At 44.4% G+C, this 26,436-nt stretch overlaps 1 protein-coding gene across 1 annotated transcript; it reads left to right on the top strand.

The window, feature by feature from the left end:
* Positions 1 to 4,263: 4,263 nt before the first annotated feature.
* On the top strand, positions 4,264 to 19,540 carry E2F8 (E2F transcription factor 8). Its single transcript, XM_030864901.2, has 12 exons — positions 4,264 to 4,278; positions 6,686 to 6,964; positions 7,311 to 7,467; positions 9,398 to 9,712; positions 9,932 to 10,093; positions 11,744 to 11,881; positions 13,372 to 13,575; positions 13,880 to 13,967; positions 14,216 to 14,747; positions 18,357 to 18,489; positions 18,607 to 19,001; positions 19,358 to 19,540. Exons 1-12 carry the CDS (start codon positions 4,264 to 4,266, stop codon positions 19,538 to 19,540), a joined length of 2,601 nt encoding a protein of 866 aa, XP_030720761.1.
* The last annotated feature ends 6,896 nt before the right edge of the window (positions 19,541 to 26,436 follow it).

The following is a 26,436-nucleotide window of genomic DNA, read 5'->3' on the forward strand; positions in this document are numbered from 1 at the left end:
CCTTTTTGGTTGTGCAGTAAACATAAAAGTTTTCAGTTAGTCTTGTGTCTTTCCTTTCCACTCATGCTGAATTTCAAATCAGACACACCATACAGTGTTGAGTAGAATTGTTTTAGCTTGCTTTCTTTTTTCATTTCCTTTACATGAAAGGGTTGTTAAGACTTTAAAACTATATCATTTCCCTCTTAATAGGGCCACTTTTCAACCCAGTCAGTAAACTGGATTATAATTTGCATGTTTCAATAAGACACGACAATTGTCATTAAAACAAGAATTACAGATCCCTCTTTTTCTATATTTTGTTATGTTGGGGGAGGGGTTATGTAGTCAAGAGTGGTCTAATGTGTCACCAACATTGCTTTTATAGGGACTTTCAGAAGCAGTGGAATGGGATATATGAACTGGGAGCAGGTAGACCTGGATTATAATCCTGACTCTATAGCTAACTTGGCTATCACTTAAACCTTTTTGTGCCTCAGTTTTCTTCTCTATAAAATGGGGCGCAACTATCCTGTGAAGGAAGTACGGACTGGCCCAAGCACAGTGCAGAACATGGCTTTCAGTGGAAAGCCCTCAGGAGTAAAGAGACTTGGCTTCAAATCCCAGACCAGCCACTTACCCCGAGACCTGGGGTTTGTTACTTAAAAATGTTCTACTTCGGGCTTCCCTGGTGGCACAGCAGTTGAGAGTCCGCCTGCTGATGCAGGGGACACGGGTTCATGCCCCGGTCCAGGAAGATCCCACATGCCACAGAGCAGCTGGGCCCGTGAGCCATGGCCGCTGAGCCTGCGCGTCTGGAGCCTGTGCTCTGCAACGGGAGAGGCCACAAGAGTGAGAGGCCCATGTACCGGAAAAAAAAAAAAAAAAGTTCTACTTCACTTTCTGGATGGTAACTCACAGTTAACACCTGTGCTGAGTATTGAATGAGATGACATCTGTGCAGCCTCACCAGAGGCGGCTGCTCCTTGCATTATTTGCCTTACAGGTACTTGGCACTCAGACCCCTGGGGCATGAATGCCCCCGTAGACCACAGATGTGAACGCATCAGTCACCGGTTCTGAATACAGTGGCATCAGACCTTCCCTTTAAAGAGGATTCCCGGGTTGTAAAAACTTAAGGTAGGTTGAGCAGAGCTGGACAGGCACACTCCTGTAAATGCTGGTGGGAGAGGGGGAACAATCCGTGAAACAGTGGCTAAAGCAGAAGCACCAACTGCCCCCCTTTCGTTGATGTGTATATAAACACACCCTCCTCCGGAAAAGGTGTACCGGGGCTCAGTAAGAACGAGCTGCTCAGTGCTGTCGGGGGTGGGGCCCGGTGGGGCCCTGCCCAGTGACCTCACTTTATTTTAAATCTAAGAGCTCTAGGTGGCCGCTGGCTTCTGCACAGCACCGCGCCCAAGGTCGGCTTTCAGGTGGAAGCGAGTTCTTGAGCGTCACTTGCCTGAAGCCGGGTAGGACCCGCTCCCTGGGTAGCGGAGAGGGAAGGACCGAGACACCACGGCGCTAACCGTTTGGGGCAGCCACCCTGCGCGCCCTGAGTCGCGTTCAGCGGCAGAAAGAGCCACCGCTCGCCACCGGGACCCCCGGTCCTACGGCCTGTCGCTACAGCACGGCGACCTTAGCCTCAGTATCACTGTATCCCCGCCCTTATATCGCGTCCGGGAATATAAGAATATCCCGCGCTGCAAGTCAGCACTGGGTGATTCGTTGACAAATATAAATAAGTTACACGCTAGAGGATTGCGGCCCCGCGCTTTGCTGGAGCTTAAAAGATGAGAAATTACAAAAGAGGAGGAAGAGCTCAAACCAGTCGATAGATGGGCGCCCTGATCTAGGCGCTGTTGGGCAATAAATGCGGTCCCGCAACTCCAGCACAGGTCCCCAGAAAAGGGAAACGCTTTAAAGCAGAGAACAGCGGAGCAAGACAACGCGGGCGCAAACAACCCAGGCACAGGCAAAGGCAGCGCTGCCGCCCCGGGCCTCGGTTTCCCCGTCTGCAAAACAGGGCGTTGCACTACAGTGTCTCCCAAACCTCCTATTAATCTAGAACTCTACAATAATCCATGCTGAAGCTGCCCGAGGCTCGGAAACCGGAAAAAGAGGGAAAAGCGAGGGAAGACGACAGGGAGGGGGAAAGGGAGGAGCCGGGAGGAGACCTGGAGAGGGAAGACGGGGGACGCCTGGAACAGGCTTGGCGGGTTTTCAACCTTATTCCTCCTCCTCCCACACCTGCGTTCTCAAGTCTGGGCCGAGACCCCGCGCCCATCAAATCTGATCACCGGTTGGCAAGCTTCTCCCTCCACACCCCAGTTTCTAGAGGCCATGAGCAGATGGTGGGCAACACAATAATGCATGCCATGGGTGGAAGGGGTAATGGTCCTGGCTGGGATCCCCAGGGCAGGTGAGCGGATCTGGGGCTGGGCAGCGGGTGGGATGGACCCAGGCTGGGGATTGCGGAGCGCCCGCGTCCCAACCCGCGTGCCCCGGGCGGACTAAACTTCATTCCCCAACTTTGAGCTAGGGGAGGGGGTGTTTACCAAAAAAAAAAAAAGTTGCTTAACTTTTCCCCCAACTCTGTCGTGGAGGCAGGACCGGAGGGCGGTGCCTGCACCCTGATTCGCCGCCGGCTCCAGTCTGGAGGCTCGGATTGGCGCGCGAGGTCCGGGGCCGGGATGAGCGGGCGTGGGGGAGGGGAGCGGCCCTCCCTGCCCGCGGGATCGGCTCGCGCCGGGAGCGGGTTAATTTCAAATCGGGGGCTTGACTGCTCCTGGACGGTCACGTTCCCTCTGCCCGCCCGCCGGCCCGCCAGTCCCGGTCCCGGCGTTTCCCTCCGGCACCCACCTCTGCGCAGCGTAAGGACCGACTGACTGCCCGACACGCGGGCTCCCGGGCCTGAGCGGGGAAGGGGTGCCGAGGAGTCCCCGCTCAGCTCCCGTCGGCTCCAACCGTGAGGTGAACTGACAGGTCAGCGGGGCGCAGAGGGACGCGGCGCTCGGCCAGCCTGGCACCGGGAGAGGGCTCGGGAAGGCAGCGGCGGCCGTTTCCCGCCTCTCGCTCCTCCCGGGGCCGTGGAGGGAGGAGCTGAGCTCCCGCGCAGAGGGGAGGGGGCGAGCGAGGGGGAGGGGCAGGGATGCTGTGGTTCCGGGCGCGGGTTTGCCCGCGCTCAAGCCCCGCGCTGATAAGGGGCGGCGCCGACCACGGTCCGGCTTTCCGCGCCAAATTTTTAAATCGAAGGCGGAAGGTCCGGACCCGCCCCTGGCGCCGCCAACCAATCGCAGGCCCGCGACCAGCACTCTGATTGGTCGGGAATCGTTGCCCTAGAAACCGCGAGGATGCTGTCCAGGAACTGCCTGGCGGGCGGCGCGCTGAATGGGACCGGTGGGGGGAGGGGCAGTTGGCCTGGCGCTAGGGGAAGTGCGCGGGGCGCGGGAGCCGGTGGCGGCAGGGGGACTGTACCTGGTTGCCTTGCTGAGCAAATGCAGCCTTCCATGGTAGGGTCCAACATTGTGGCGTGAACTAGCCGCCTGAATAGCGAATACATAGCGCTTTAAGGAAGCCGCATCTGTAAGGAAGTCTTTTTTTAAAAAAGTCTTAATCATAAGGCGCTATTTAAATGCCCAGAATACGTTTGGAGCTTAAGGACTGAATTTGTAAGTTACCTATCAAGCTGTTTCCCAAGACTTTACTGCTGAGCCTATGCACGTGTGTGTCAAGGGAGAAAATCAGACATCTAGATGCAGACTTTTATCCAGATACTTAGGGTTGTGGCTGCTTAGCCTGAACCTGGGCTGATGCTCTGAGTCCCGAGCTCTGATCTGTGAACAGGTGGGTGCTTGTGCTTGCTACAGTCCATTCGGTGGGGTCTGGAGAATGGTTTGCCTTCTCTAAAGGTGGGAGAGGGCTGTCACTGGAAATTCTGTGGGTTGCTTGAAGTCTCATGACAGCAGATCGGTTAGCTGAAGGAATTTACAGGCGTTTGATGGAGTTCTCTGCCCCGTGGGGCTGTCTGTGGTCGGGAATAAAATGTAAATGTAGTTTGTCAGTTTTCTTTAGCCTTTGTTTCAGTAGCCTGTGGCGTCCATGAAGTTATTTTCAACAGACCTACGGCTTTTATTTTTAACTTTTTCTATTTCCTTTTTTCTTGAAGGATATTAAAATTTTTAATTGGACTACCTGGACTACTTGAACCATCAGGATATTGGGAGGAAATCCAGATTTTTCATTTTTAAAGAAACTCTAAATGTATGAGAAATTTACAGAATGGAGAACGAAAAGGTACCTTTTTAGCTTCAATACTCATCCTTGCAGTTTTAAATGCAACATCATCCTGATTTAGCTCCATGATTTTTCAATATCCAATATCTTACTAATGCCGCATCCTTTTTTGGTTATCCTTTTTTGGTTAGCCCCTATAAAAACCCAGAAGGAAGGGAAATTTAATTTTTGAAGATGGGAATATTACCTAGGATTACTCTTTCTAGTTTTTTATGATTTGGTAGAAATTTCAAAGAGATAAAGTAGAGAGAGAAGGTATTTTTAAGAATAATAAAATTTGTTAGTTGCTTTATGATATTTCTGAGGATTCTTGAACAATAGGAATTCAGAAAGGGCATTTGACATGATTTGAGATTGGATTTCCTGTTAAGATCATTTTCTACCAAACCACCAGTCTCTTTTAACTATAGGGGACACTGTCAGTGAGGGGTATCTTGATTGATGTCCAAATACTGATAGGTTAAAAAAAAAATGAAATATGCAAATTTCCTAAAAGTTTTAGATAGTAGTCAAATAAGAGAATTGCTATTGCTTCTGATGGTCAGAGGCAAAGGACAGCAGCCTTGAGAAAAATCCCCTTCTTGGATCAGCACCTCTCAAGTGCACCATCAGGGGAGGGTCCCCCCCTTGGGTCCATCACACTGACTTCCATGTAAGGGTACCATAGTTGGATGGAGGAGATTCAGATTCAAGTCCTGTGTGACCTCGCTCAGCCTGGGTGTCCTCTTCTGTAGAATAGAACTACAGGATTGGATGAAAACACAAATGGAAAAGCACTTGATAAATCCTAAAGAGTCACAGACATATAAAATAGTCCCGTTAATCTTTGTTCCTAAAGTCACTGAAGAATTAGTGAGTCAGGCTTCCCTGGTGCGCAGTGGTTGGGAGTCCGCCTGCCGATGCAGGGGACACGGGTTCGTGCCCCGGTCCGGGAATATCCCACATGCCGCGGAGCAGCTGGGACCGTGAGCCATGGCCGCTGAGCCTGCGCGTCTGGAGCCTGTGCTCCGCAACAGGAGAGGCCACAACAGTGAGAGGCCCGCGTACCGCAAAAAAAAAAAAAAAAAAAAAGAATTAGTGAGTCTCTATTCTTTCGCTTATTGCCGTCCTAAGCATTTTCTTATAGATATAGATGTATTCTCAGTGTTTCCATTAAAACAGAACAGTTAATGCACAGCAATGCAAGAGGGGGATTGACTGGTCATTGTACATTGTAAATTGTAGACAAACATCTTTTGTTGCTGTTAATAAAAACATGATAATAAACATCCTAATCAAACTTTTTAAAAATAAAAATAAAATAGATACAGGTGGTAGGAATGTGTGAAGTCACCAGTGGCCAAAAGTAGAAGAAACATAGTCTCCATCAGTCTTAAGTATGAACAGCTATTAATAATGTACCCCCTTGTTTCTCAGTGGCAGTCCAGCCTCTGCCAGGAACCAGCTTTGTGGTCTTAGGTAGCTCATTTTACTTCTCTGGGTTCCAATTTCTCCATCTGTAAAGTGAAAAGGTTAAATATTCAAAGAGCAGACTTTTCTGGTCGGAAATGCTGCTCGTAGGCACTCTGGATTTTGCTCCCCAGTGGATTTTGCCAGCAAGTCTGACCATATGCTAGCCCTCACCCTTGTTTCCTTGGCTCTCTGACTTTTCTGCATCACTGGTATTTTATTGAGTAGCCACTGCATGCAGTCATTGTGCTAGATACACAGATGAATGGGACATGGTTTCTGCCGTGGAGACGTTTACTTATTACAGTGTCATAAGTCAAAGTCACTCCGAGGAGTTTGGGATCACTTAAAATTATCAGTCCCATTAAGGGAAGCTAAGTGAAAGGTATATGGGAATGCTCAATCTTTGCAACTCTTCTCTAAATCTAAAGTTATTTCAAAATCAAATTTTTAAAAATTATAAGTCTTGGGCTTCCCTGGTGGCGCAGTGGTTGAGAGTCCGCCTGCCGATGCAGGGGACGCGGGTTCGTGCCCCGGTCTGGGAGGATCCCACATGCCGCGGAGCGGCTGCGCCTGTGAGCCATGGCCGCTGAGCCTGCGCGTCAGGAGCCTGTGCTCCGCAACGGGAGAGGCCACAACAGTGAGAGGCCCGCGTACGGCAAAAAGAAAAAAAAAAAAAAAATTATAAGTCTTAAAGTTTTCTTTTTAAATTCTTGGAACATAAGATGAAAAGTTTAAGTCCATGCTTTGTTGAAAAGTTAAAAATGGGAAATTTAGCTATTAGAATGGACAAGTGTCAAAGTGATCATTGGAATATAGTCACTAATTTAATCAACTCGACAACCTCACTAGGCATTTTTTTCTTAGCACTATTCTATTTATACAATTTCTAGAGTCAAAAGCTATCTGATAAATCCTTTTATACAGTGGATTTAATAATTTACTTGTTTTGAACCAGGAAAATCTCTTTTTCGAGCCACATAAAAGGGGACTGGTGAAAACACCTCTGAAAGAATCCACCGCAGCAAATATAGTGTTGGCGGAGATCCAACCTGACTTTGGCCCTTTAACCACACCCACCAAGCCCAAGGAGATCTCCCAGGGAGAACCGTGGACACCAACAGCCAACCTAAAAATGCTAATCAGTGCCGTGAGCCCAGAGATCCGCTACAGAGATCAGAAAAGGGGTTTGTTTGACAACGGAAATGGATTACCTGAGGCCAGAGATTGTTTACATGTAGGTTTTCAGAGGCCTGGGTGGAGACTGGGGGATTTGGGGAGCGGGGGTCGGGGGAGCAGTGTGAAGCTGTTGCAGAAGCACTAGCAGTGTAAAGCATCACCCCCCTCAGAGCCCTGGAGGGGTCTGGACCCCATCAAATACAGCCCTGGGAATTCTGAACCTGTGACTTACTTATGAACTTCTTCCCTTTCAGATCTGTCAAGCAATTTATCCTGGCTCCACACCTTTTCTTTCCAATTTTGTAGCTATTGAAGCAAACCATGTGTATAAGTGTTAGTCATTGAGCGCAGATGCCCCCAATAAATCTTTATGAATAAGACATTATTTACATCTTTCTTTGTAGGAACACTTATCTGGAGACGAATATGAGAAATCCCAACCCAGTCGAAAAGAGAAAAGTTTAGGACTGTTGTGTCATAAGTTCTTAGCTCGATATCCCAACTATCCCAACCCTGCTGTGAATAACGACATCTGTCTTGATGAAGTAGCCGAGGAACTTAGTAAGTATGCAAAGAGCTCACCGAAATGGTTAATCATTAAAGGGACTTCATAGACTGACTTCTTCAGACCCACACTCATCTAGCCAGTGTTTGTAATGACACAAGGCCACACAGAAGTTATCCATCTGTAAAGCCCTATTAATTTAAGAATAACCGCATACAGTTTCCAGTCTCAGTTAAGTCTTAAAACAGAAGCAGAAAATCACAATGGAGATTGCTCTGACTGCATTTCGAAAGCTCTGATGCTTTAAAGGGAGGCACCATTGTTCTATGACTTGTTTCATAAACAGCTACAACTCTGAACTTGGGTCTTGTTTCTCACTGGAGCCAGGCTGTGGAATGGTTTCTTCACAGTTTACAATGAGGATCGGCCTCTGGGCATGGGAGCAGGGCTTTAGCCCTCCCTGCCATTCAGCGCTACTCTGAGAACCAGTGCATTTTCTGAATGTTTTGTGTTTGCCAAAAGTTACTGTGTTCCCCTGCCCCCTTTCGCTCCTCTCTTCATGGACTCAAATCTAGTTACAGCTAAAAAGGAGTCTGTGGCAAACTTGGTATATCTTTGGAGTCATGAAAATACGATAATCTGGATCTGTGAAGAGATATACAGGATATTTTAATATCTAGCTATCACCCTGGGAAGAAAGTTTTGTCCTTCTCATACGTGTTTATACATATCAACTTTATTTCATATTTTAAGAATATGCTATTTAGATTCATCTCTTCACATACACTTCATTGTAGCTATGGAGGATGTACCCTTTAATTCAGCAGGTATCTACTGATCACCTATTATGTGCCAGGCAATGTTGTAGCAGCTGGGATGGCATTGGCGAACAGAAAGACAAAATCCCTGCTCCTGTGGAACCTGCTTTCTAGTGGGGTCAGTAGATAATATGCAAAGGACATAATAAGTAAGTAATTATGATATATGTTAGAAGGTAATATGTGCTGTGGAAAAAAGAAAATGTAGACCAAGGTAGGGGGGCTTGGAGTGCTAGGGGTGTGCTTTGCAATTTGCAATTTAATTTTAAATGAAGTGGTCAGGTCAGGCCTTGTTAAGAGGGTGACATCCGAGCACGGACTCAAAAGAATCGAGGTGGGGAGCTATGAGGACATCTGGGAGAAGGATTCCAGCCAGAAGGAGCAGCCCAGCACAAAGGCCTCAGGCAGGGGCATATCTGGCAAGTTCCAGGAACAGCAAGGAATCTCAGCACCTTGTACCTATCATATGACAGCCGTGTGTGTGTGTGTGTGTGTGTGTGTGTGTGTGTGTGTGTGTGTGTGTGTGTGTTGGGAACTAATATAAGAAATGGAGTGTAGGGCTTCCCTGGTGGCGCAGTGGTTGAGAGTCCACCTGCCAATGCAGGGGACACGGGTTCGTGCCCCGGTCCGGGAAGATCCCATGTGCCGCGGAGCGGCTGGGCCCGTGAGCCACGGCCGCTGAGCCTGTGCGTCCGGAGCCTGTGCTCCGCAACGGGAGAGGCCACAACAGTGAGAGGCCCGCGTACCGCAAAAAAAAAAAAAGAAATGGAGTGTAGAGTGTGGGATTTAGAGCACTGAAGACTTGATTTTGCCACTTACTGGCTCTGTGCCTTGAGGTGAACAGCTTAGCCAGCCTGAGCCTCTATCTCCTCATCCTTAAAGTGTGGATAATAATGCCTACCTCACAAGTTTAGGATAAAAATGTCCTAAACCTGTATGGCGCAGTGGAAGCCCTCAATAAATGTCACCTTTCTAATTCATATTAACTATTTGTGCCCTTGGAGAGCAGGGACATGCCTTTCTCATCTTCACACTCTTTGTTGAGCATAAATAAAGTTAATATAATCCAGAACCTACTGTCTAGTAATCCCTGGAAGGAAAAGGTATTCAATTCTATCCACATTACAGAATCTGATCCTAGTAAGGTACAACTGCTCGTTCTTTGCAGATGTTGAGCGCCGACGCATTTACGATATCGTCAACGTTCTAGAGAGTCTGCACATGGTGAGCCGGCTTGCCAAAAACAGATACACTTGGCACGGCCGACACAACCTCAACCAAACCCTTGGGACTCTGAAGAGCGTCGGGGAAGAGAACAAGTACGCCGAGCAGATTATGATGATCAAAAAGAAAGAATATGAACAAGAGTTTGACTTTAGTAAGAGTTACCGTATAGAGGATCCGATCATCAAATCAAACACTGGCCAAAACGGACACCCAGACATGTGTTTTGTCGAACTTCCTGGAGTGGAATTTCGGGCAGGTGAGAGCTGCTGCTGAAAAGCTCAGGCGGCAGCGCACCTCTGGGAGGTCTAAAGAAGAGGTTCCTTAGGGAACCACGCTCAAAGCTTCTGCTGCTTTTAATGTGAAAATGCTGCACATCAGCCGTGGGATCAGGTTGTGGTATTTTTAGCCTGGTTACTTTAGAAAGCACTTGTCCCTTCATGAATTTTAATTCTCTAATCCTCTTCCTTCTCCAAAGCCTCTGTAAACAGCCGCAAAGACAAGTCTTTAAGAGTGATGAGCCAGAAATTTGTGATGCTATTTTTGGTGTCAACGCCTCAGATAGTGAGCCTGGAAGTTGCTGCCAAGATTTTAATTGGGGAGGACCATGTGGAAGATTTGGATAAAAGCAAGTTTAAAAGTAAGTGGCACGACTGCCATGGACTTTCGGACCTACTCTTAAATAATAAAATCTCGGTTATTAACTGATTTCCAAATACATTTGTTATATAAACAGATCATATCTAGTTAGGCTTTTGTATCTTCACTTCTCCCCAGAAGCCATGATGATACTGCTTTAGCTGACTTGTGGGATTCAAAGATACGTATATAATTACTCTTATCTGACACTTTGGCTTATACAGTTCCTTAAATGTTACCTCCTTTATTACTGTAACATTGTCTCCATTTTACACATGTAGAATCTGTACTGTCTGAAACCTAAATGAGCAGTAAATTGTAAAGTGGGACTGGAACCCAGGTCTCTGCTCTCTCCACTGCCTCTCATATTTGAGGGTGAAAGTAACTTCTAACACTGTCCCCAGAAGTGACCTGCAGCACAGATGGTTCGCCGTTTTGAAAGTGGTTTTAGCCAGAATATCTGCTCTAAGTTGCAAAGAGACCGTAGATTAGGTCCCTAACACAGCTCTACCCTTGCCTCTAAGAACAGACTTTGCAGGAAGCCCCTCAAAAAGGAGTAGAGAGTGTGGAAGGGAGTGCTCAGCAGACACCTGAGGGCATTAGCGACCTCCAAGTAGGGCATGAGGCTGGCCTGGACATGGGTCATTCAGGGGACCCGGCTGACTTGTGAGGAAGAGCTGCCCCGAGCCACAGCAGAGGCTGGGGGAATGCCTGCGAGCTACCACACAGATCCCTTCCCATCCCTGGGAAGCTGTACTGGTGAAGTATATTAAGAGTATATGAAAGTATATTCAGACATCTCCAGTGTCCCTATAAAGACAAAATGGATAGAGATTAAGGCAATAATGCTGGCAATGGGCTTGGGAGATCTGTCATCTCAAAAAACACATCCCGATACTACCGATGGGCTGCCCGCTTTCTCTGAGCCACCAGTTTTCAGCTCTCCATTTCACTGGTTAGTCACAGCCCTGGAAACTATTCCAGGAACTACAGATGTGTAATTTCCTGAATCCCCAGGGGATTCAGAACCTTCTGGCATGGCCATGAAGAAGGGGCTCAATTTGTAACTTTGTACTGTCAAGCTGAAGTAAAGGCAGACTTTATGTAGCAAAACTTTTCAAGATATGTAAGATTTATAGAATTAACAAATCTCTACTTTTCATATTACATATGGACAGTATGAAAATTTATAAATTTTGATGGGCTATGGAATATTTTATGTTATTAAATAAATCTTTTTATAAACTATCACAAGCAGGAAAGCAATACATTTATCATCGATACTGTATTTCTATTTGTTCATAATCCTGAATCCTCACTAGGAGATGCCCAGCAATGGTAAATTTTTATTAGAAAATCTGTAACATGATTCCCAATAAGGTGATATCGTTGAGTCACTTTTCCTTTTCCAACATGTACTTTTGTCATTTCAAAATTCAGTATCATCAGTAACTGCGTCTTTTCAATATTTAAAACTATTTTTTGTTGTTTTAATTAAAGCAGTGTCCCTAGCATAACTTAAGAGTCGCATTTTTCTCTGACACTGATGGTTAGGATAGCTCTTTGAATGTACATGAAGTCCTTATGAAGCAAAGTCCTTTGATCTTTCATTATTCCATTAAGGGATGTATATACTTTTTTTCCCCCCCAGCAAAAATTAGGAGGTTGTATGATATAGCTAATGTTCTGAGTAGCCTGGATCTTATCAAGAAAGTTCACGTTACAGAGGAAAGAGGCCGAAAACCAGCTTTTAAATGGACAGGCCCAGAAATCAGTCCAAATCCCAGTGGTATGTATTTGTTTTCTTTCATTCATTGATCCGTTATTTTGAATTAACGCACATTTGGAGATATTCTCCCTTTCCCTTCCTACCCACACTCCCACATGTAAAGAACATATATAAGTGATTGAAATGACAATTAAAGATGAACCGATATGGAAAATTTAGCTCTTGGCTCCGTCAGCAGCCAAGGTCCATAACAACTGCACATCCTGTGCAGGAGGCAGAATGTGTATGTGAAAGGATTTGAGAAAGTTGAAAGCATCACGAAGCATAAGATACTACTGCTGTCATTATTATGCTGCTCAGTGACCGTAACAGAGTCTGTGCACATGGAGAATATGAAGTGAATTCATTCCAGTATCAATATTCTAGTCTCCTTCTCAACTCTGGGATTCTGACATTTTGTGTTCCACCAAGATCCCCACACAGAAGTGCTGGAAAGTGGGAAGAACATGGGCTGTGGAAGCAGAGGGAGGCTTAGGTTCCAGTCCCAGCTCTGATACTTATCAGCCTTGTGGCCTTGGGCACGTTACTTCTCCAAGACTGTTTCCTCACCCACAAGTGGGAAGAGGTTATTTTGATTTTGGATATAACTACAGAGAGAGGTCCTTTGGTACAGGGATTCACAGTGTAGGCTCTGGGCTAGACTGATCAGGTTCATATCCCAGGCCCACATTCTACAAGCTAAGAGACCGTGAGTCAGTTAATGTATGAAATGTCTCTGAAATGGGGATGCATTTCCTGAGAAGTACCTACCCAAGTTGTAGAGAGTGTCTTAGCCTGTTCAGGCTGCCATAGCAGAGTACCATCAACTGGGTGGCTTATAAGCAACAGACATTTACTTCTCACAGTTCTAGAGGCTAGGAAGTCCAAAATCAAGGCACCAGCAGATTCAGTGTTTGGTGAGGACCCGCTTTCTAGACAGCCGTCTTTTCATTGTAACCTCACGTGGTAGAAGGGACTAGGGAGCTCTGGGGGGTCTCTTTTATAAGAGCACTAATCCTCTGCAAGAAGGCTCCACCCTCATGAGCATCTCGCAAAGGCCCCACCTCCCAATACCATCATATTGGGCATTAGGTTTCAGCATATGAATTTGGTGGGTGGGGGAGTGGGGAGGGACACAAACATTCACTCCATAGTAGTGAGGGTCACCATATTTCATCAGATTAAGTCTCCACTGATTCTGAGATGCACAATGTTTTATATATCAATAAGAAAGAAAAAATCAGTAACAGTCACACTATAGCACACCACTGGTTATAAGATACAACAGCTTTCAGAGATGTTAAAGTGTGAAATATTATCTCAGAATTTATTTAATAAGATAAACAAGGTTTTGTAGGTGAAGCCCTTAAAACCGTATCTGGCACATAGTAGGTGCTCTATTAACTATGGCCAGTTTAATTCCTAAAATCATTTTAGAATCACACTCTGACCTCATACCCCAGAGAGGCCGAACCAACCGTGTATTAACACACTGCCCTTTCCTGTTTCAGGTCTTGGCCCAGTGCTTCCTTTTGCTCCCTCTGATTTGGAAGGGAGGCGGTCTTCTAAAGAGAACTGTGCCAAAAACCTCTTTTCCGCACGTGGGAAACCAAACTTTACTCGACACCCATCTCTCATCAAACTGGTAAAGAGCATAGAAAGTGATCGGAGAAAGATAAATTCTGCTCCCACTAGCCCTATCAAAACCAACAAAGGTATGTTTACAATCACGTCAGGGCTCTGTTCGGAAGAATTCCTTTTTATCCGACTTTTTAGCTTACTTGATCCCGCGGGACTTGCTAGAGAATTGTTTCAACTTCCATAGTCCCAAACCCACTTGAAGACTAGCTATATATGAATTAAAGGATAAAAAGTGATTTGTGGGGTTTATTGTTTAATTGCTGGGTGATTTGGGGGAGCGGTGCATGTTCCTTTGACCTCAGTGATGTTTCATCTGTGTGAACATGTATTCTTTTGCTTTGACCAATCCTCTCCCCCACCTTCTTTTTATTTTACCAGCTGAGAGTTCTCAGAATTCTGTGACTTTCCCCAGTAAAATGGCTCAGCTCGCAGCTATTTGCAAAATGCAGTTAGAAGAGCAATCAAGGTAGGCAACGCTCTTTAGTAACAGGATGCATTACTTTACCTGCATCGATAGGATTACTTATTTTACTTTATTTTAAGAATAGGCACTAGCCTTGGCAACTGGTGAGAGAATCTTTTCTATACGGAATCATTACAGAAACTATCTGCTAGTCTCATAAAAGCATAGCTTCGATCTGGGGCAATCTGAAGTGGTAGAACATTTTAGAGAACATGTTTCCATCGTATCATGTTTTAAATCTTGTCTTTTAGTGAACCCAGAAAGAAAGTGAAAGTACAACTGGCAAGATCTGGGCACTGCAAACCAGTGGCCCCTCTGGACCCTCCAGCAAATGCTGAGCTAGAGATGACAGCACCGTCCCTCATCCAGCCCCTGGGGGTGGTCCCCCTCATCCCCAGCCCATTGCCATCGGCAGTGCCCGTGATCCTACCTCAGGCCCCTTCGGGCCCATCATATGCCATCTACCTGCAGCCTGCCCAGGCCCAAACGATGACGCCGCCCCAAGGCCTGAGCCCCACGGTCTGCCCCACCCCCTCTTCTAACGCCACGAGATCAAAAGGTTCCACGGATACCACCACAGAGAATGCAGCCAATGATGCACCGAAGTCCAGTGCCTCTGCCAGGCCTGGAAGCTTGCTGCCAGGGCTAGAGCGACAAGGTACAAAGAACCGAGACAGGGAGCCTGCTGGAGAAAGAGGCTCAAAGAGGGCAAGCATGCTCGAGGACAATGGTTCCAAAAAGAAATTTAAAGAAGACCTAAAAGGACTTGAAAATGTCTCCACAGTAAGTACAGCCTTGAACTATGCAAAGCTTTAGGAGCTCCCCAGTTGATTAGGAGAGAATCTGGTGGCTTGTGAAATTTACCAGAGCAAACAGCAGTCTCTCAGAAAACAGGGAACTGTTCCTTAGCATCCCATAATCCAAACAAGGCCTCAGACAGCTAATCCCCTTACTGGGATGATGGCAGGGACATTTTTAACCTCTGGAGGAAGGGATTATTTGCTCTCTTTTTAAAGCACTGCGGGTGGTTGTCCTTAAGTCCATTTCTCCCGTCACACACTGGAATGCAAACACCTGCCATGAAAGTCTTAAATAATTTACAAGCAGCCGTGACCCCAAATGAATGGATGGACACATAGGGTCCCTTTAACTCCTGCTTTCTGAGTCATTACTTGATGTTTGTTTGATGTCATGTAACTGGCATCCGTTGCCTAGAAGAGAAATTGTTCCCCCTGTTTTTACTTTCTACCTAAAATTTAAACCAAAATTTCCATTTTGTGCAAATAGAAAAATCAAACTTAGCTTGGCTAATTTTAGGTATATTTGATGCATTGGTTTCTAGAGATTTTGATGTTCTAGACAATTTTCTTCCTAGATGGAGTTTTATTCAGGAAGGAATGAACATCTATTGGATGCCTACCCACATACCATACAGCAGAAGTATTAGGCACTTTCACATACATTATCTCGTTTTCCTCCCTTAGGACAATTATATATGAAAGACAGCATCACCAAATAAACAAACACCACTAAACGTGGAAGCAGAAGTTAATCTCTCATTTTGTCCCTGCTGTTAATTCAAGTTATTTTACTTCCCTTCATCTTGTTTTTCCACATCTATAAAGAATTTGTTCTGCCAGTTTTTCCTGATCGTCTATTGGGTGTAAAGAGAATATGCTTTGCATCAAACCTGTGCTCTGGATCAAACCAAACCCAGCACCTGCCTTTGGGGGTGGTTGCTTTTGAGCACTTGCCCCAGGGCCATATTACAGTTTTTGTGAGGTTAAGTGCATTTATTACATGATGTTTTACATAAAGGGGTTTGTGGTCCTTTTAAGGCACCGTAGAAGCTGAAGGGTATTATCTGTAACTGTTATTAAGGAGGCTTTAGAGTTTGTCAAATCTTCCCTAAGGATGGCCTCATGGTAACCATTCAAAACATCCATTATCTTAGCATAGTATCATTTTGCATCTAATGTCCATGCGAGGGGGAAAATCACAAGGCTTTGGCTTGATTCGATTTTCTGGGAGGTCCATAATCTCTTTGAGCCAATGGGTATGATTTAATAATGGTCTCCTATTGCTCACTTAGTTATTCAGGATTAGGGTTTTCACTGGATAGATTTTTCACGTCCCCTGCTTCTTTGTTCATCTCTGACTTCATTTTGACCATTTCTTTTTAGCAGGGACTGAGCAGAACAAAGAAAGTGAGAGATTCATGTGTTAATTCATTCAACAAACATTTACTGAGAATCTACACTTCTAGGGGTGGAGAGAAGACAGTATACAAACAAACATATCAGGTAGTGAATGATAAGAAGTATGGTGAAAATAAAACAGGATAGTGTCATAGGAAGAGGGGTAAGAGTGGTAATGTAGGCTCAATGAGAAGATGTGCAAGTTGAAATATGTCAAATTCTTTCATCCTGCTATTTTAATAGTTCTAATTTTTTTTTAAAAAAAGGAATTGGCATTATAGGTGAAAAAATTTGGTGATGAATATAGTTTGTAGGAAATGGAAGGATAATTATTATTAGAGTACTTTAGGTCTTGCTGGAAAAGAGTTAAACCGGCAACCAGAAAAACTCATACCATGAGAGAGTACGATTAAAGATAGCAAAGAGCAGCTATTTGTAAAACACCTAAATCTACCCCTTGAAAATTCTTTTTTGCTGCAGTCTTTAAGGAACCTACTAGTAAAGATATTGAATAGAGCTAAGCATCTAAGAAACAAAATTGAAAGTCTGTGGTACCCTTTAGCATTGTGGATTCTGACCAGACCTATTAACAGCTAGATCAAAGTATAGACTGTTGTTTTGACAATGGCGAGAAGAAAGATCCAGAGGAAGATAAAAGGAGGGCCCCTAGTTTACAAGACCTGCTTTTTCGCTTTTACCAATCCTGCTCCTGGTAAGACTGAGCAGACTTTTCAGGCGGCTCAGCCACCCATGTAGGCTGTCTCTGTTTGGAAAAGTACAGTGATCAGCAGGCATGGTGCAGACACACACAACCCAACACTCTGGCCATTTCGGTTTGGAATGTAACTTTACTCCCTAAAGCTTTTGCTGCATGACAATTGGGCATCTAATACGAATTAATCAGTTCTCTTTTTTATCTGTAATTTTTTGAACCCTGGTGCCCTGCCCTTTCATTTGTATATTATAAGGGTGTTTGGTATCATTTGAACCTAAAGTACTAGGGGAAAAAAATGTATAGTTGTATAATTCCTTTGCTCTAAATCAGGAGTCAGCAAACTTTTTCTGTAAAGGACCAGATAGTAAATGTTTTTGGCTTTGTGCGCCATATGGTCTCTGTTGCACCTATTCACTCTGCCATTGTTAAAAAAAAAAAAAAAAAAAAAAAAAAAGGCTTCCCTGGTGGCGCAGTGGTTGAGAGTCCGCCTGCCGATGCAGGGGACATGGGTTCGTGTCCCGGTCCGGGAAGATCCCACATGCCGCGGAGCGGCTGGGCCCATGAGCCATGGCCGCTGACCCTGCGTGTCCGGAGCCTGTGCTCCGCAACGGGAGAGGCCACAACAGTGAGAGGCCCGCGTACCGCAAAAAAAAAAAAAAAAAACAGCCAGGAGGCTGTATTTTTGGCCTATGGTTTGGCATTCCCTTTCTATGGTTTTGCGTACCGCAAAAAAAAAAAAAAAAAAACAGCCAGGAGGCTGTATTTTTGGCCTATGGTTTGGCATTTCCCATTTCTTAAAGTTTTCCTTAAATACCAATACTACCAAAAATTTAGTTGCTGAATAACCTAGGAAATGTTACATGCTGCCCCCTTGGAGAACAATGCATGCCATCATAAAAGTCCCTTAGAAATTCTGTCATAAAGACCATTTTCCTTTGTTTAATTCAGAATTTCCCAAACATATTTGACTATGATTCGCAGAGTGCCTGCTTGCATCCCATAGGACTAGAGCCCCTCAGAATATTCTTGGGAAATACCATCCCACACAATTCAAGGACAATCAGATAATAACACAGCAGTGCCTTTACGGTGTCCAGCTGCATTAAACTTGTTCTGACAGTACCACATCATACCAAGAAGTCTGGTAGCAGGACTTAGGGCGTCAGTGGGGGGGTCAGGGGGGATGTGCTGGGTAAATCCTGTCCTTAAGCAGGTTCAGTGCTAGCTTTAGGACACTTCCGAAGACCACAGATGGCATTTAAGAAACACATGGTTTGTATTATTCAGGACAAGCACTGGAATGGGAAGGAGGGCTATTGTCTTCAAAGAGCCATTATAGCTGGCCTGCCCGTGGCCCATACCATTGGCGGCTTTAGTCTGATGAGAGAACCACCAAGGGATACTAGCCCCAGAAGAGGCGCTTGGCCATTTTTCTTCCATATTTGTGTGTAAAATAAACGCTTCCTCCTTGTTTTCTAGACCTTGTTCCCATCAGGATACCTAATCCCTCTTACCCAGTGCTCAACCCTGGGGGCAGAGTCCATTTTGTCTAGTAAAGAAAGCTCAGGTACACTTTCCCCAAACCACAGGATCTACAGCTCCCCGATTGCAGGTGAGTGTACGTAAAACACTGTTCAAATGTGGGTCATTCTCAAGTTCACTCAAGCCTTGTATGCTTCTCGGACAAATGCCTGTGCTTTTAAGATATTTTCCCCCCTTTTCTTTCCAGGTGTTATTCCAGTGACATCATCTGAACTCACTGCTGTTAATTTTCCCTCTTTTCATGTAACACCTTTGAAGCTAATGGTCTCACCAACTTCCGTGGCAGCCGTCCCTGTCGGGAACAGCTCGGCTCTCACTTCGAGCCACCCCGTTCCCGTCCAGAACCCGAGCTCAGCCGTTGTAAACTTCACTCTGCAGCACTTGGGCCTCATCTCCCCTGGTATGCAGGTGTCCGCCAGCCCCGGGCCTGGAACCGTTCCTGTGTCTCCAAGAATAGAGGCTGTTAGTGTCACACCGGAAAATGCAGGCACTCAGCAAGGAAGGGCCACCAAGTACGACGTATCAGTCCTGGGCCAGAACCAAACAAATGGACAATCAGTTGCAGTGACAGGGGCACAACAGGTAAGAGTATTTCCATTTATTCTTTTCCTTAGGTTATTAAGTCCCCAATATCAACATCACGGGAGACTCACATTTGCTTTTCTCCTTTGGGAGAGTGACGAGATTAAAGGCCTGCCTTCCTTCCAAACCCAGGAAGAGTGACCAAGGAGTCCATTTTATGGGGTTATCATGAGCTTTTTGTCTCACCTTAGCAGAAATAATTGAGAACATGAAACTCATGCAGGCTCAGCCGGCAGATTTCAGGGCATGCGAGGTTCCCATCATGTGACGTGTCCCTCCAGTCCAGTTTTCTAAGGTTGCCAGGTGTACCTGTCTGCATGGGTTTGACTTTTCTCCATTCTTCTCTTTCCAATCAGCCTGTTCCTGTGACACCCAAAGGGTCCCAATTAGTGGCTGAAAGCTTCTTCCGTACCCCAGGTGGACCAACGAAGCCGAAAGGCTCCTCCTGCGTGGATTCCGACGGTGCTAATAACACCTCCATAGGAACTCTCTTTGTTCCACAGCGAAAACTGGAAGTCTCAACGGAGGATGTCCATTAATTGAGAGATTCGGCCTCGTTTAATCTTCTAGAGTTGTTTAACAGAGATGATATCCTCAGACTGATACGGAGAACACGTTCTCTGAAAATGCTGTAAATACGTTGGGAGTTTACTTAATTTCAAAACAGACACTTGTTTTCATACTTAAATATATCCATACACACATAAAATATATATTTGTATTAAGCTAAGTTCAGCCATCAGTCCTACAAAATAAAAGAACTGAGGTATATTAACTTCTGGGGGAAAGAATTCGTTGTTCCAGCTGTGCCTATACTATTATGCCTAGTAACTGTGTTAAAGTTTACTTCCCTTTGAGTGAATCTGTGACAGGCCTAACGCAGCGCTCTCTACAACTTTGCACAAAGAAAACGCTGTGATGTACAATGTTGTATTTTTAAATAGGGCTATAGCTATATTTTTTGTAATTTCTTTCAGCTGTTGTTGCAGTATGTCTTTTTGTAAAGTTCGCAACAATCCTTACTTAATCAAGTCTATGGAAAAATTATTTATAAAATGTATTTTTAATCATAAGTTGTTCAAATTAAAACTTTTCTAAAATGTATTTAATTTTGCATTTGGCCTTTTGGAAGAAAAGGAAAATTTCTCGAGCCTCTGAGGCAAATTCTTAGTACGGAGAATACATCCTGGGTTTCCTTAGATATGCCAAGTTTATTGCCTACGTTCTTCCCCTCTTTTGATCTTCCACATGGCCCCACTTTTACAGAGTGAAAATGGCTTCAGAGAAGCGTTGCTTGGCCAAGGACGGCCAGCTTAGTCCCCTGGGCTTTCCACCACGCCCTGGGAGGTTGGAAATGAGAGGTGTGAGTTGGGATGCTCCTGCCCTGGCATGGCATGGCATGGGCTGCAGCTACAGTCCTCTTTCCACACTTTCCAAATGGCCCAGCTCCAAGGGTGGGCAAGTAGCAGTAAGGATTCTAATTTCGTCCACACTCAAGGAACTACCACAGCAAACCCTCCATGAGCTCCAAGAGAAGGAACGAGCTATAATGTGTTAAATGTGCACCTCCCTGATCCCCTGGTTATGCAACAAATTGTACCTTAAGAATTAACACATGCCTTCCCTTGTCAGGGTCTTAAAGGATCATTGTAATATCTACTTCCTGCTTGTTTCTTATGTGCCAGGCACTGTTACACATTTTAAAGGCATTATCTCTACAAGCTAGGGCGATGAGGTCACCGAGGCTCCCAGAAATTCAAGCAGCAAGTCCAGGGTCACACTGCCAGTGTACGCAAGGACTTAACCCATGTCTTTATCTCTTTATCTGTTCATTACCCATCTGCCTCCAGATGCATGCCCAGCAGCTCCAGCAGGAACCAAGCACATTGTTTCAGGGTAATCTGAGCATTTACAAGCTCAAAGCTTTCAAATATACATGTTTTGTTTGCACAACCAAGTACAGCTAAGAGGCAGATTTGCACGCTGACCTAGAGATCCCTCTTCCTCCACACCACTAGAGAGCCAATATGAACTATTTCCCCCAAAGTTCCTCTGCCTTGTCTTTTATAAACCTCCTTGGAGGGCATGTGGATGGTTCCTGATTTAAGAAATGGCTCCTGCCTTTGCTTATAGTATCATTGAGGAAGACAGTATGTACACACAAATAAATGAAAGAAAGTAAATCCATTCAATACAGAGAAGGTAAGCTGCCAGTAGTAGATATAGACTAAAGATACAGTTCAGCGGAGGCTACTACATAATTGCACAGAGAACTGAGAGAAACACCAACCCAGACAGGCAGTCCGTGTAGCTCCAAGGAGGTGAATCTCCTGACATCTGCTCCCCAATAGCCGAGCTAGAGAGACTGCAGGCCAGGTTTTGTTCTGCCCCCCTTCTCAGGTCTACACATGGAGAAGTACCTCCCTAGGATGTAGGTTTGGGGAAATCAGATGCACAGAAAGAAAGGAGATGTGTCAGGTTTTGAGACAGCTCTGGGGTTGTCCCACCCAGCTCTGCCACTGGCAGATTCGTAAAGTTGCCCCATAACCCCCACCTCCTGGTGTTCACGCCCTTGTGGATTCCCTTCCCTTGAGTGTGGGTGGGACCTGTGACTTCCTTCTAACCAACAGGACACAGTGAAGGTGATGGGGTGTGTGTGAGTGTGTGTGTACATGATTAAGAGCCTGCCTTTCCCGCTTGGAGGAGTCAGAGTGGCCATGTTTGGGGAGCCCAACAAAGGACCTGTGAGCAGCTGTTGCAGCTGAGGGTGGCCTGCCACCAACAGCCAGCAAGAAACTGAAACACTGAATATGGTGCCAACAGTCTGAGTGAGCTTGCAAGCAGATCTTCCCCACTTGGACCTCAGATGAGACCGCAGCCATGACCTTGACTGCAGCCTTATGAGATTCTAAGCAGAAAACCCAACTAAGCCACTCCCAGACTCCTGACCCACAGAAACTGTGACATAATAAATTTGAGTTGTTTGAAGATGCTAAGTTTGTAGTGATATGGCCATGCGGCAGTAGGTAACTAATACAGCTACATAACCCACTAGTGTTCATAAACGTCTTCTTCCAGTTTGTCTTATTAATGTTCACTGGTTTTATAGGCATTCATAGAAACAAGCATCACTGGCACATGGTAACCCCAAAGGCTTTCATGGGAGAGTGTCCATTTTTAAAGATGGAAACAACTTTAAAGATGCCAGGTTGTAGCACAGTAGTGGGCAAAGTTATCTGCCCAGCACGAAATTTCTTTCCTCAAACTGCCTCCTGAATTTCCTCTTAAGGAATTACTGGGTGGAGCCCAGTGGACTATAACTGGGGGTCCTAGCACATGTCTATCAAGAGTGGGGTTGACATCCAGTCTAAGCCAACCTCCCTGGAATTTGATGTTCATTTCATCCTCTCAGTGGCGTTCTTACCATTCTGTCCCCACTGCAAGACTGTTGCTGGCGTTCCTGCTTCCCAGCCTCTGGAAAAGCTATGGCACCTGCCCAAGTTCAAGCCTGATTTTCAGTCACCTGATTCTGCGCACCTCTGCTATCCTTCCAAGAAATTTCCTTTGCTTCAAGTTGCCAATCATACCTGTGGCTGGTAACCAAAGGACTCTTAACAAACCACAGAGTGAAACTCAGAGCCAAGGCTTCCCAGTTCCCAGACCAGTTAAATCCCTGTTCCCGGGACCTGATGAAATCCAGCCAATGATTGAATAGAAGAGGGCTTAAGAAATGCTTATCTCACCAGAAAATGCAAGCAACTCACATCTGTTCAAGTGAATGCAACATGCCATTTAAAATACCTAAAAGGGTAATAGCATGGGGAAGAGATGCAAGTAACCCAGGGAACTAGAGCAATAGAATTTGCTGCAGGAAAAAAAAAAAAAATTGTTTAAACCCAGCTTTAAAACAAGTTTCCTCAGCCTTTTCCTTTTCAAGCGATTAGGGTTTCTGCAGATAAAGGATAAAGAGATTTTCAGAATTTAAGCAGATAAGCTGTCTGAGCAATCCTATTAATTATATAGAAGAGTGTGGGTTGACTGCAGATTCTTTACTATATTTACCACCGACTGGTAGTTTTCAAATCTTGAGAGCCTGAAACAAGAGGTAAGCTGGAAACAAAAGTGTCATTATTTCAGGTTGAAAAAAAAAGTATCAACTTTACAGAAGTGATTTTATATCTCAATGTTCTATTGAGGTCATTCAGGTCAATTACTTGCTCAGTTGGATCAGTAACTATTTGGACTTGTCGTGACTGTCAACAATTTGTAGAAAAATAGGTAGGGAATATATTATCAATGTCCTTCAACAGTCAAGTAACTAACTACATTTCTGAAAGTTTGCAAGAGAATCATCCATATTCCATGAGTTAAGCTCCGAGTCTGATTTGCCCTTTATATATTGAATTCTTCTTAAAAAGTATTTATTCTGTAAAATATCTAGGAATACACCTACCTAAGGAGACAAAAGACCTGTATGCAGAAAATTATAAGACAATGATGAAAGAAATTAAAGATGATACAAATAGATGGAGAGATATACCATGTTCTTGGATTGGAAGAATCAACATTGTGAAAATGACTCTACTACCCAAAGCAATCTACAGGTTCAATGCAATCCCTGTCAAACTACCAATGGCATTTTTCACAGAACTAGAACAAAAAATTTCACAATTTGTATGGAAACGCCAAAGACCCCGAATAGCCAAAGCAATCTTGAGAAAAAAAACGGAGCTGGAGGAATCAGGCTCCCTGACTTCAGACTATACTACAAAGAGCTACAGCAATCAAGACAGTATGGTACTGGCACAAAAACAGAAAGATAGATCAATGGAACAGGATAGAAAGCCCAGAGATAAACCCACGTACATATGGTCACCTTATTTTTGATAAAGGAGGCAAGAATATACAATGGAGAAAAGACAGCCTCTTCAATAAGTGGTGCTGGGAAAACTGGACAGCTACATGTAAAAGAATGAAATTAGAACACTCCCTAACACCATACACAAAAATAAACTCAAAATGGATTAAAGACCTAAATGTAAGGCCAGACACCATCAAACTGTTAGAGGAAAACATAGGCAGAACATTCTATGACATAAATCACAGCAAGATCCTTTTTGACCCACCTCCTAGAGAAATGGAAATAAAAACAAAAATAAACACATGGGACCTAATGAAACTTAAAAGCTTTTGCACAGCAAAGGAAACCATAAACAAGATGAAAAGACAACCCTCAGAATGGGAGAAAATACTTGCAAATGAAGCAACTGACAAAGGATTAATCTCCAAATTTTACAAGCAGCTCATGCAGCTCAATATCAAAAAAACAAACAACCCAATCCAAAAATGGGCAGAAGACCTAAACAGACATTTCTCCAAAGAAGATATACAGATTGCCAACAGACACATGAAAGAATTCTCAACATCATTAATCATTAGAGAAATGCAAATCAAAACTACAATGAGATACCATCTCACACTAGTCAGAATGGCCATGATCAAAAAATGTACACACAATAAATGCTTGAGAGAGTGTGGAGAAAAGGGAACCCTCATGCACTGTTGGTGGGAATGTAAATTGATACAGCCACTATGGAGAACAGTATGGAGGTTCCTTAAAAAACTACAAATAAAATTACCATGTGATCCAGCAATCCCACTACTGGGCATATACCCTGAGAAAACCATAATTCAAAAAGAGTCATGTACCAAAATGTTCATTGAAGCTCTATTTACAATAGCCAGGACATGGAAGCAACCGAAGTGTCCATCAACAGATGAATGGATAAAGAAGATGTGGCACATATATACAATGGAATATTACTCAGCCATAAAAAGGAACGAAACTGAGCTATTTGTAGTGAGGTGGATGGACCTAGGGACTGTCATACAGAGTGAAGTACGTCAGAAAGAGAAAAACAAACACCATATGCTAACACATATATATGGAATCTAAAAAAAAAAAAATGGTCATGAAGAATCTAGGGGCAAGATGGGAATAAAGATGCAGACTTAGTAGAGAATGGACTTGAGGACATGGGGAGGGGGAAGGGTAAGCTGGGACAAGGTGAGAGAGTGGCACGGACATATATACACTACCAAATGTAAAATAGATAGCTAGTGGGAAGCAGCCACATAGCACAGGGAGATCAGCTCGGTGCTTTGTGACCACCTAGAGGGGTGGGATAGGGAGGGTGGGAGGGAGATGCAAGAGGGAAGAGATATGGGGACATATGTATATGTATAACTGATTCACTTTGTTATAAAGCAGAAACTAACACAACATTGTAAAGCAATTATACTCCAATAAAGATGTTAAAAAAAAGAAAGTATTTATTCTGGTTCAATCCCAGGTTTTGTCACCAAAAAAAAAAAAGCATTTATTCAATTTTTACTATATGCTTAGAACTGTTATGCAAAACAATGCCACTTTTGATAATAAAATATCCTCTGTGTATGAATCTTCTAAAAGTTTATCCTGAATAAAAAATTTTTTAGTTACTACTAATTAAAATCTTTCTAAAATGATAATATACCCTTCCAGTTCCTAAACAGAGTACTCTGAATATAATTTAAACTTTTCTTCATGTTTCAGAAACTCATGAGCACTATTTTATTAAATTCAAATTCAACAAACAAACAATTTAGACCATCTATGATACAGTAATGCCCTCAAGGGCTATTAAGTATGTAGGTCTGTATCCTCCTAAAATTACTGGCTCCAGAATATTATGCTTTCCAAGTTCTGTTTTTAATGGTTTTCTGTCTCCAACTTTGATATCAGCTTCAACTTGCTTCTTCCCTCTAACCTCATGATGAATCTCTCTTCTAACCCAGGAAAACTGAAGGATTCCAGGGGAGCTGATGTCACCACACTCACTTTTATAAACCAGTCAACAGATTTCTAACTATTTAAAGAGTGCTCTGTTTCTCTCTTGGGGGATAAAGGCCATGAGCTTCACCTCAGGTGTTTCCCTTGCCAAACAGTGGTCTTTCTCACTGTCCACACAAATCCAAAATTGTTGATACTGGGAATCTGGGGCATGACGGAGTGCCAGGAATGCTGAATTTAAATTATAGCTCTATATTCATGATCAAAATCCACCTTAGCCAATAAGGGCATTTCTACATGGAGACATTTTGAGAAATACTACACGTCCTAGATGTACTAGGGGGAAGGGTGGGACTGGAGAGATAAAAGGAGTCATTTTTATTGAGCATCTACTACTATACCTACTCCAAAACAGTATTATGAGGTGGTTACTATTGGTGCCATTTACAAATGAGGAAGCAAATATGTAGCTTTTCAGAAAGTGTGAGGAGCATGTCCCAATCCCACAGTATGTGTGCAAAGGCAGCACGCACGTGCAGATCAGCCTGGTGACAAAGCTTTTCTGATTCCAGGGCACCACGCCCCACTGCTCCATCACACTAA

This window comes from Globicephala melas, chromosome 8 (genome assembly GCF_963455315.2).
Source record: "Globicephala melas chromosome 8, mGloMel1.2, whole genome shotgun sequence".
NCBI lineage: Eukaryota > Metazoa > Chordata > Mammalia > Artiodactyla > Delphinidae > Globicephala > Globicephala melas.

Bases quoted from the DNA above. Each gene is read 5' to 3' on its own strand.
- E2F8 (XM_030864901.2), top strand. The intron at 13,576-13,879 runs GTATGTTTACAA...TTATTTTACCAG, and splicing joins CCCTATCAAAACCAACAAAG to CTGAGAGTTCTCAGAATTCT. The intron at 13,968-14,215 runs GTAGGCAACGCT...CTTGTCTTTTAG, and splicing joins CAGTTAGAAGAGCAATCAAG to TGAACCCAGAAAGAAAGTGA.